This window comes from Rhincodon typus, chromosome 6, assembly GCF_021869965.1.
Source record: "Rhincodon typus isolate 14 chromosome 6, sRhiTyp1.1, whole genome shotgun sequence".
NCBI lineage: Eukaryota > Metazoa > Chordata > Chondrichthyes > Orectolobiformes > Rhincodontidae > Rhincodon > Rhincodon typus.
Window position 1 is genome coordinate 5,146,091 of NC_063337.1, and position 12,174 is coordinate 5,158,264.

The following is a 12,174-nucleotide window of genomic DNA, read 5'->3' on the forward strand; positions in this document are numbered from 1 at the left end:
TGCTGCTTGGCCTGCTGTGTTCATCCAGCTCTACACCTTGTTATCTCTTATTTCTGTGCTCGTTAGTGGGATTTGGTCTTTTGACTGAGAGGATGTGACAACTTTTAAACTTTGACCAACTGGAAGACAAGGCAGGCTTCAGGCAATTGAAAACAGCCGTCAAGAAATTGAAGAACGGAGATAGGATTCAATCCTGTTAGATCTGGTAACTAGTTGCAGTCAATTGCACTTTCTTTTTGATATTTGTATTGAAATAGATAAACAAGCGTTTCACTTGCAGACGTGTGCAGAGCAGAGTTGGGATAATTAACACGCATTTTTGATCTAGATTCTCGCTGGTCAAGTTTCACAGAAGCACAGTAAGTTTAGAGAACAGCAAGAGGTTACTTAACGAGTCACCCACTGTACTCCAATTTTCCAATGTTTTTACTCCAATTTCCTACTCTGTAGCCGGGCGAACAAAGCACTCGAGGTACATAAAGGAGTCTAACACCTCCACTAACTTCTCAAGTTAGTTTATAAAAGGGGGAAAAAAAAGTGCACAGCGTTTTAAACGATTGGCGATCACACGGCTTTAAATTCCGATCTAACTTTTCAATTTACTTTGAAACTTTGAACATTCCTGTTCCCAGTCATCACTATCCCATATACCTTTAGACATCAAAGGTATTAAATGAACTCCAATGTATGAGAATGCGAGTTGCTGTGACATTTACTAAAGGCACCTAAAAACTGATGAGAGAAAAAGCATAGACAAAAAGCTATGTCGTATAAAGATCTGCCTTTACCTCTTAAGATGCCTGAGTGGGCTGCAATAATTGTCTTCATTTTTCTCCTTCTGATTTTCTGCCTTCCGAATCAAATTAAGAGTCGGATAGGTCTTTTCACGTTCCAATCCTGCAGATTGCACAGAAGTATGTCTTTTTTTTTGGCAGCACCTTTCTTTTAAAATAAAACAGAAAAATATAAGGGGTGCAAAGAAAACGAGACCCTATCGTTTGGACCGCTCGTTCCTTTAATAGCCGAGGGAAACCATTATTGTTAAAAAAAAGTGGGGAGCCTTCAAATTGTACTTCAACCAGCTGCTTCCAGCCCGCACTGGCTAGCCCTTACCATGCAAGTTAGAATTTCTTTACACGCTTCAAAACTTTTACAAATTAGTTGCTATACAAAGGGAATGTACAAAGGGATATAATTCTGAAATCACTCCCTCCTTTGATGTTGTTGGAATGGCACAGTCTGCATGCCCCGCCCCCTTTGCCTTTGGTCAATTCAGAATGGTTCGCATATGAATTAGAAAGGGATGCGACCCTGAGAAACATGAAAAGGAGTGTGCAATCAAGAGGCGAAGGCAAGAAAGTGGAGTTGAGGATTATCAGATCAGTATGGTTGCATTGAATGGCAGAACAAACCTGATGGGCTGAACGGCCAACTTAAGACCATAAGAAATAGGAACAGGACTAGGCTGTTTGGCCCCTGGAGCCTGCTATATCATTCAGTAGGATCATGGTATTTCCAGAGATAGTAAGAACTGCATATGCTGGTGTCAGAGAGAATACAGCAGGCCAGGCAGCATCAGAGGAGCAGGAAAATTGACATTTCGGGTCAAGTCCACTTTCCTGCCCTTTCCGCATAATCCTTGAATGATCAAGTTTCTAACATATCAATGTCCAACCCAACAGCTCATGTCCCATTCACTTTGCCCCAGTGCTACATTGTAAAATCAGCAGGCTCTACCAAAGTGTAACTCAAATATCCAGTGTTGTGCCTTTTCTTCCTGTTTGAAGTGCTGTATTTGGCACTTGAATAGAAAGACTTGCATTTCTGTCACACCTTTCATGAACTCAGAACACCCCAAAGCCCCTCATGGCAAATGAAGCACCTGTTGATGCATGAACACTGTTAGGACAGTGTGGTGGCTCAGCAGTTAGCACTACTGGCTCACAGTGCTAGGAAACCCAGGTTTGATTCCACCTTCAGGTGTGGAGATTGCACATTCTCTCCCAGTCTGTGTGGGTTTCCTCCAGGTGCTCCAGTTTCTGTGTCACAGTCATAAAGGTGTGCTGGTTAGGTGGTTTGGCCATGCTAAACTGCTCATGGTGTTCAGGAATGTGTAAGCTAGGTGGGTTACCCATGGGAAATGCAGGGTTATAGGGTAGGTTGGTGTGGACTTGATGGGCCAAATGGCCTGCTTCCACCCTGTAGGGATTCTATGATTAGCCTTTAGAAAGATTGCAGCACAGCAAGCTCTCAAAATAGCAAATGTGATCACAGCTAGGTAATCTGCATTTGTTATTGGTGATGTTAATTGAAGGAAAAATTTTAGATAGAGTACTAGGGATCGTATCCCTGCTTTTCAAAATTGTAGCCCAGGATTTGTTGTGCCCACCTGAGAGGGCAGGCAGCACTTTGGTTTAACATTACATCTGAAAGATGGCACCCACAACTGTGTCAGCCTGGACTTTTACGCTTCAGGTCTGGAGTTGGAACTCAACTTGCAACCTTCTGCTTTGGAAACAAAAATATCTATCTACAGCACATGGGCTGCAGTGGTTCAAGAAGCAATTCGCCACCAGCTTCACAAGAGACATTAGGGCTGAGCAACAAATGCTGGCCTAGCCAGTGACACCCACATCCCATGAAAGAATTAGGAAAAACTTAGTTCTTCAAAAACTTGTTCTTCAATGAGAGAATGCTTATTTTCTGTATATCATTGCTATGTCTGTAATAGAAGGTTGTGATTACTAAGCGTCTTCTGGAAACTTGAGCATAGAAGCCTCACTGGTTCTCCAGTGCAGTACTGACGGATGCACTGTTTTTCTGATGTTAAACCAAAACATTGTCTGCCCTCTCCAGTGGTGTTAAAAGATCTCAGGCTCACTGTCTGAAATGTCAGAATGTGAGTTATGGTGCCCTGGCGAATATTTGTTTCCATTTAACCATTTACCAGGTCATTATCACATTGCTGTTTGTCGGAGCTCGCTGAGTACAAATTGATTGCTGCTTTTTCCTTCCATTGTCTTGCTGCCGTTGTGTACAGCCCTCGTGAGGCTGCCCCAAGTACATTGTGCTCAGTTTTGGCCTCCTTACCCAAGGAAGAATATGCCTGCCATAAATGGTGTGCAATTGGGTTTTGCCAGAATAATTCTTGGGAAAGCAGGATTGTCTTATGAGGAGAGATTGGGGGAAATGGATCTGTATTCCCCAGCAATCTGAAGGATGAGATGTGATTTCATTGAAACTTTTAGGGCTCAACAGGGTGCTGCAGGAAGGATGGTGAGTCTGGAACTAGGGGACACGGTCTCAGGAGAAGGGACAGACCATTCGGGACTGAGTTGAGGAGAAAGTTCTTTACTCACAGTGTGGTAAATCTTTGAAATTCTCTGCCCCAGAACAGCGTTCCCTCAAAGTTTCTTTCCAGCCGTGTGGGGCTCGGAGCTCCACGCAGCGTAGGGACCACCAGAAACAGAGGTCAATTTCACAATTGGTATGCTGATACCAATTGCCATGTGTGGAACTTTAGAGCAGCCACAGAGTTTGGAGGGAGTGATGACCCAGAGGACTGACGAACCTCAAACATTGAGTATGTTCAAGGCAGCGATCAATATATTTCTGTATATTAATGGCACTAAAAGATATTAGCGTGGTGGGAAAATGGCATCAAAAGAGACGATGAGCTGTGATCTAATTGAATGGGTGAGCAGGCTTGATGGGCTGAATGGCTTAAACTTGCTACTGTCTTTTACAATCCCATTACAGCATGATTGCACTTCATCGACGGGAGTGTGTTTTGGGATTGTTCTGAAAGGAGCTAGAAAAATGTAACTTTTTGTTTCTCTGAAAGACATTCAATCTCCATCACACCTTCCAGCTCAGAGCTGGGCGCTCACTGTATTCTGATTCTGGGAAGCAGAGTGTGCTATCACTAAACCAGGATGATGTATGACCCCATAACACAAATTAGTGTTGAAGCTTTTGTAAATAAATACGAAAGCGCGTTCAGCCAGTTCCGCATTAGTTGATTACAATCGGGATTAAACTGAGGATAGCAACAAGTTCAGTTCTGATTATTATCCGGTGACCCCTGCTGGCCATTAGTTGAGAGCAACTTTGTACTTGTTTGTGTTGGACCATCTATTAAATCTGTTATTTATTATTCTCCTCAGTTTTGAAAGCTCTATTTGTCAAAGCATTAAGCTCCATTTGTCACAAACTCCACAGCCTTTTCTGGGCGCATGTTCCAAATTGTTTTGAGTCCTATTGTGAAAATGTAACAATGAAACATACAAAACAGGAGCAGGATTAGGCCATTCGGCCCTTCAAGCCTGCACCACTATTCAATATGATGATGGCTGATCATCCAGCTTAGTGCCCTGTTCCTGCTTTCTCCCCACACCCTTTGATTCCTTTAGCCCCAAGAACTATACCTACCTAAAAGTACTTCCCATTGGGGTCACTTTTTAATTATTTCCCTCCATTTTTGGAACTGTCTTTGTTCATTGATATCCGGAGTAATCTCGACGGACCAGAGAATGTGGGAATAATTGCCTACACTGCCACCCAGAGTATGCACTCTCTCCATGGAATATACATCCTTTCTTAGTTGGGAGACCAAAACCGCACACAATACTCCAGGTGAGACCTCACCAAGGCCTTGTATAACTGCAGTAAGACATTCTTACTTCTGTACTGGTCCTCCTGCATTGAAGACCAATGTTCCCTTTGCCTTCCAAATCACTTGCTGTACCTGCCTGTCTTGTTTCATTGGCTGGTGTACAAGGGTGCTCAGATCCTTTTGCACATTCACACTTCCCGATCTATCACCATTTAAGTAATATTCTTCCTTTCTGTTTTTCACAATAAACTGGGTAACCGCACAGCTAGCTGCACTGTACTGCATTTGCCATGTTTTTCCCCGCTCACTCAAATTGTCCAAATCACCTGGAAGTTTCTTTGCATCCTCCTTGCAATTCTGTCAAGTTTGGTACCATCAGCAAACTTGGAAATGTTGAACTCGGTTCCCTTGTCCAGGTTAGTTATATTTATATCACAAATAGATGGGAACCAAGCACTGATCCATGTGGTATCCCAAAAGTCTGAGCCTGCTACTCAAATAAGCAAGTTATTCCCACTCCCTGTTTCTTGTCTGTTAACCAATTCTTAATCCATGCCAAAATGTTGCCCCCATCCCATGTGCTTTAACTTTGCTCATTAACCTCTTATGAGGGAGCTTATTAAAAACCAGCTGAAAATCCAGTATACCACATCCAATAGCTCTCCCTTGTCTATTCTACTACTTACATCCACACTTTTAAACCTAAATTCTGAGTCTGTTAAAATAAAATAATTTTAATGTTGATTGTGCTTCATGCACCTCCTGTGCCATTGTAACCTTGTATTAGAGCTCCCTATGACCTCTTGCTTGATGATCTGCCTGTGCTGCTCACAAAACAAAACTTTTCACTGTACCTAGATACGTGTGACTGCAATAAATTAAATCAAATCAAATCAAATTCAAATAACACTCTAGTTGATTTATTAAGCATGAATTGCCTTCTTAAACCCATGTTGGGTTTGTCCAATCCCAAAATGTTCTGTTATCACATCTTTTATAATAGACTCTAGCATTGTTCCCCACTACTAGGCTAACTGGTCTATAATGCCCTGTTCTTTTTCTCTTCCTCCCTTTTTTAAATAATGGGTTCATATTTGCCACCCTCCAATCTGTAGGATTATAGAATTTTGGAAGATGACCACTAATACATCCAAAATTTCCAAGGCTATTTCCTTTTGTATTCTGGGATATGCATTATCAGGCCTTGGGGATTTATCAGCCTTTAAGCCCATTAATTTCCCCAGCATCATTTACTTACTAATACTGGTTTCTTTCAATTCCACCATCTCACTAGACCTTTGGTTCCCTAACATTTCTAGGTGGTTATTGAGCCCTCTTTTGTGAAGACTGAACTAAGGTATGTATTTAATTGGTCTGTCATCTCTTACCCTATTTCTGACTGTAAGCTACTGATGTTTGTCCTCAGTAACCTTTTCCTCTTCACTTATTTTTAGAAGCTGTTACAATCAGTTTCTAGAATTTTGCTCTCATGCTCTACTTGCCCCCTCTTGATCAATCTTTTTGTCCACATTTGCAAAATGCTGAAATGATCCCAATCTTAGAGTCATGGAGCCATAGAGATCTATAGCACATAAACAGATCCTTTGGCCCAACTTGCCCATGCCAACCAGATAGCCTAAACATATTTGTCCCATTTGCCAGCGTTTGGCCCATATCCCCCTAAACCCTTCCAATTCATATACCTATTCAGATGCCTTTAAAATGTTATAATTGTACCAGTCTCCACCACTTCCTCTGGCAGCTCATTTCATACATGCACCACCATCTGCATGAAGAAGTTGGCCCCTATGTCCCTTTTAAATCTTTCCCCTCTCACTTTTAAGCTATGCCCTCTAGTTTTGTACTCTGCTACCATAGCACAAAGACCTTGGCTATTCACCCTATCCATGCCTCTCATGATTTTATAAATCTCTATAAGGTCACCCCTCAAACTCCAACGCTCCAGGAAAATAGCCCCAGCCTATTCAGCATCTCCCTATAACTCAAACCCTCTAACCTGCAACATCCTTGTAAATCTTTTCTGAACCTTTTCAAGTTTCACAACATCCTATAGCAGAGAAACCAGAATTGAATGCAGTGTTCCAAAAGTGGCCTAACCATATCCTGTACAGCCACAAAAGTCCTCAGGCTGACTACTTTTTCTGGCAATTTTATATGTCTCCATTTGGATCTAATACTATCTCTAAGTTCTTTTGTAAGCTATGGCTGAACTAGTTTTCCTCTTTAAATTTTGTGCCAGACAAGAATGAATAATGTTGTAATTATGCATGTGTTCTTTAAATATGAACCATTGCCTATTCATCATCAAACTCTTTAGTAAGGTTCCCCAATTCACCCTTGCCAATTTGCAACTGTTGTAGTTAATTTTACTTCAATCCAGGATCGTAGTTTCAGATTCAACTGCTCCACTCTTCACCTTAATGAAGAATTCTATCATATAATTGACAAGGCAGCATTGTTAATTTAATCCTTTCTCATTGCGTAGTACCTATTCTAGAATAGCCTGTTCTCTGGATGATTCCTCATTGTCTGGTCTATGAATCCATCATGCACTCATTGTAGGATATCATCTCATACAAACACATGCTCACACTCACACACACATATTTACAATGTCTCTCTCAAGCACACGCGCGCGCGCACACACACACACACACACACATTCTTGCTCTCTCTCTCTCTCCCTCAAACACACACCCACACACTCATTCGCTCTCCCTCTCATACACACAAACACACACACACTCTCTCTCTTTCTCTCTCTCTCTCACACGCACACACACATATAAACCTATGGGGTGATTTTGCATTTGCAGATTTATAATTGCAGATACATTCTATTTTGTTCAAAAAGCACACTATTTGTAGACAGTCAGTCAGTCAATGTGGCATTTTATAAATTCCTACTTTTGAAATAAAACCAGTCTCACTCCAAACACAGACAGACTCTAAACAAGGCCTCACACCTAAAATGCATCGTCTGACATGAGATGTCACCTCTGGTATACTGATAAAACTTTTAGGTATCTTGGGGTAGTAACTTGAAAGAAATTCTGGGATTTGCATAGTAATTGATCAAATTGCATCTCCTTTTTAACTGTTTAAAGTTTTAACAGCCATCTTAGGTTTGTTCAATACATTCGCATTAGTTCTATGACCCTTTGATCTTTTGCTTTTAAATTCTGTGTCTGATGCCACCCCTCTCACTAACACCTGAAGAAGGAGTGAGACTCTGAAAGCTTATGTTTTCAGATAAACCTGTTGGACTATAAGCTGGTGTTTTGTGATTTTTGACCTTATCCTCCACAAAACCATTGCTACTTTGATTTATCCAATCTACATGTAAATTAAAGTCACTCATGATTACAGTTGTGCCCTTATTGCATGCACCTTTCTTGATTAATGCTTTCTGTTACATCTCCACTCCTGTTTGGAGGCCTATAGACATGCTGTCAACTATATTTTCTGCCCCTTTGTATTTCTGATTTCCACCCATATAGATTCCACATGATGAGTTTCTGAGCCAAATTCTTCATCAATATTGCATTGATTTACTTCTTTACTAACAGGGATGGCACAGTGGCTCAGTGGTTAGCATTGTTTCCTCAGTGCCAAGGACCCAGGTTCAATTCCACACTTGGGCAACTGTCTGTGTGGAGTTTGCATGTTCTCCCCATGTCTGCATGTGTGCGTTGCTGGGTGCTCTGGTTTCCTCCCGCAGACCAAAGATGTCCAATTCAGGTGGATTGGCCATGCTAAATTACCCACAGTGTTCAGGGATGTTTAGGTTAGGTGCATTAGCCATGGGAAATGCAGGGTTATAGGGTAGGGGATGGGTCTGGGTGGGATGCTATTCAGAGGGTCAGTGTGGACTCATTGGGCCAAATGGCCTGTTTCCACACTGTAGGGATTCTATGGAAAGCTACTGATATCCTTTCCATTTTTGTCTATATTTCCTAAATAATGAATGTTCAGTTCCCATCCTTTGTCACTCTGCAACCATGTCTCTGAAATCACAATATAAACAATCATAATATATCATCCTCCACACATTAACATTATCAGTCACATGGCTAGACTGGACAAGCTAAGGCTGTCATCCTCAGAAAGGGGATTTGATTGAGGTGTTCAAAATCATAGGGGTCTGGATAGGGTCAATAGGGAGAAACTGTTCCTATAGTTGAGGGGTCAGGAACCAGTGGATGAGGATTTGCAGGAATGGCAAAACAAACAATGGTGAATTAAAGATCTGGGATATATTGCCTGAGAGTGTGATGGAGGCAGATTCAGTGGAGACTTTCAAAGAGAATTGGATAATTATCTGAAGATTAAATATTGGTAGAAATGTGGGGTGTGGGACTAGGCGAGGTGTTCTCACAGAGAACAGCCATGGACACAAAGAGCTGGATAGTCTTCATGTTGATCCTTTGTTTCTATGTTTAAGATGTTTGGGTCTTGTGAGAATGGGTGTGCTGTTTCTCTGATGCCAGCTGGTTGGAATGATTCAGACATAATAGGAACTGCAGACGCTGGAGAATCTGAGATAACAAGGTGTAAAGCTGGATGAACACAGCAGGCCAAGCAGCATCAGCGGAGCAGGAAAGCTGACCCTAACCCCCTTCCCCACCCCCATTTCTGAAGAAGATGTCCATCCTGGGCCTCCTGCAGTGCCACAACAATGCCACCCAAAGGTTGCAGGAACAGCAACTCATATTCTGCTTGGGAACCCTGCAGCCCAATGGTATCAATGTGGATTTCACAAGCTTCAAAATCTCCCCTCCCCCTACCGCATCCCAAAACCAGCCCAGCTCATCCCCGCCTCCCTAAACTGTCCTTCTCCCACCTATCCCCTCCTCCCACCTCAAGCTGCACCCCCCATCTCCTACCTACTAGCCTCATCCCGCCCCCTTGACCTGTCCGTCCTCCCTGGACTAACCTATCCCCTCCCTACCTCCCCACCTACACTCACCTTTACTGGCTCCATCCCCGTCTCTTTGACCTGTCTGTCTCCTCTCCACCTATCCTCTCCTCTATCCATCTTCTATCCACCTCCCCCTCGCTCCCTATTTATTTCAGAACCCTCTTCCCCTCCCCCATTTCTGAAGAAGGGTCTAGGCCCGAAATGCCAGCCTTCCTGCTCCTCTGATGCTGCTTGGCCTGCTGTGTTCATCCAGCTCTGCACCTCGTTGGAATGATTGCTCTCTGTGTCACCTCTGAGCTGACTCTGCTGTTTTACGTTATTGCCGGAGATACCACTTGCTTTTATGTTTCATTAGTTGTGTCCTTCAAGGCAATCTTTTCATTTTTGACTTTAGAATGAAGTTCCCTTTGTGGTCTTGTACTGTTCCTCACACTGTTTATTTATCTAATTGTCACTTCATGTAGATTGTAAACCACTCTGAATCTATTCTGAAACATTTATGTTATTAGTTTGAACTCTTAGCTTGCTTCTTCTGAGATGACTAGATTTAGCATTGCGTCTACTATCTGGAACTCTGGATTTTCTGTCTTGTCACTTTGCATCGGGCCCTCAGACAGTTGTCCTATCAGGGTGAGCCTCGTTCCATCTCAGAAGCTCAACTTTACCTTGGAGGATTTCACTTTTGCATCATGGTCAAACTGTCTTCAGTGCTTCACTGAGTGTACTTACGCAGTCCCAGCTTGCAAAATTCAAAGTATAATGTCTAACATTGGACAAGATTCATGAATGATAAACACTTGACACAATCCTGAGTGCACCAATGCTTAACAAGCAATGTAAGATTATCAGAGATAGTAGGAACTGCAGATGCTGGAGAATCTGAGATAACAAGGTGTAGAGCTGGATGAACACAGCAGGCCAAGCAGCGTCAGAGGAGCAGGAAGGCTGACGTTTTGGGCCCAGACCCTTCTTCAGAAATGGGGGAGGGGAAGGGGATTCTGAAATAAATAGGTAGAGAGTGGGAGACGGATAGAAGATGGATAGAGGAGAAGATAGGTGGAGAGGAGACAGACAGGTCAAAGAGGTGGGGATGGAGCCAGTAAAGGTGAGTGTAGGTGGGGAATTAGGGAGGGGATTGGTCAGTCCAGGGAGGACGGACAGGTCAAGGGGGCGGGATGAGGTTAGTTTGTAGGAGATGGGGGTGGGGCTTGAGGTGGGAGGAGGGGATAGGTGGGAGGAAGAACAGGTTAGGGAGGCGGGGACAAGCTGGGCTGGTTTTGGGATGCGGTAGGGGGAGGGGAGATTTTGAAGCTTGTGAAATCCACATTGACACCATTGGGCTGCAGGGTTCCCAAGCGGAATATGAGTGCTGTTCCTGCAACCTTCGCGTGGCATCGTTGTGGCACTGCAAGAGGCCCAGGATGGATATGTCAAGTGGTCGACTCATTGTCTCCGCCTGCTCCTGCCCCACCGAACTTATCTCCACCTATCTCAACTCCATTTTCTCCCCCTTGGTCCAGGAACTCCCTACCTATGTCCGTGACACCACCCATGCCCTCTACCTCCTCCAAAACTTCCGATTCCCTGGTCCCCAATACCTCATCTTTACCATGGACGTCCAGTCCCTATACACCTGCATTCCCCATGCAGATGGCCTAAAGGCCCTCCGCTTCTTCCTGTCCCGCAGGCCCGACCAGTCCCCCTCTACTGACACCCTCATCCGCTTAGCCGAACTTGTCCTCACCCTCAACAACTTCTCTTTCAATTCCTCCCACTTCCTACAGACAAAGGGGGTGGCCATGGGTACCCGCATGGGCCCAAGCTATGCCTACCTCTTTGTAGGTTACGTGGAACAATCCCTCTTCCGTAGCTACGCAAGCCCTAAACCCCACCTCTTCCTCCGTTACATTGATGACTGTATTGGCGCCGCCTCACGCTCCCACGAGGAGTTCGAACAGTTCATCCACTTCACCAACACCTTCCACCCCAACCTTACGTTTGCCTGGACCATCTCTGATACCTCTCTCTCCTTCCTGGACCTCTGTGTTTCCATCTCTGGCAACCACCTGGAAACCGATATCCATTTCAAGGCCACCGACTCCCACAGCTACCTAGAATACACCTCCTCCCACCCACCTTCCTGCAAAAACGCCATCCCCTATTCCCAATTCCTTCGCCTTCGCCGCATCTGCTCCCAGGATGAGGCATTCCACTCCCGAACACCTCAGATGTTCACCTGCACATCTGCTAATGTGGTATACTGTATCCGCTGTTCCAGATGTGGCCTCCTCTACTTCGGGGAAACCAAGCGGAGGTTTGTGGACCACTTTGCGGAACACCTACGCTCGGTTCCCACTAAACAACTGCACATCCCAGTCGCGAACCATTTCAACTCCCCCTCCCATTCCCCAGATGACATGTCCATCCTGGGCCTCCTGCAGTGCCACAACAATCCCACCCGAAGGTTGTAGGAACAGCACCTCATATTCCGCTTGGGAACCCTGCAGCCCAATGGTATCAGTGTGGACTTCACAAGCTTCAAAATCTCCCCTCCCCCTACCGCATCCCAGAACCAGTCCAGCTCGTCCCTGCCTCCCTAACCTGTTCTTCCTCCCAC

At 44.2% G+C, this 12,174-nt stretch overlaps 1 protein-coding gene across 3 annotated transcripts in view; it reads right to left on the reverse strand.

The window, feature by feature from the left end:
* Positions 1-12,174, reverse strand: part of dgat2 (diacylglycerol O-acyltransferase 2) — a 659,593-nt gene that overhangs the window by 638,598 nt on the left and 8,821 nt on the right. For 2 of the 3 annotated variants that reach the window (XM_048598470.1, XM_020518660.2), the window contains exon 1: positions 789-966. The exons of the other annotated variant lie outside the window; for it this stretch is intronic. In XM_048598470.1, the coding sequence (XP_048454427.1) occupies positions 789-828 (40 nt within the window). In that variant the 5' untranslated portion in view covers positions 829-966. Of the gene's footprint in view, positions 1-788; positions 967-12,174 lie in introns of those variants that run through there. 3 annotated transcript variants of the gene reach the window in all.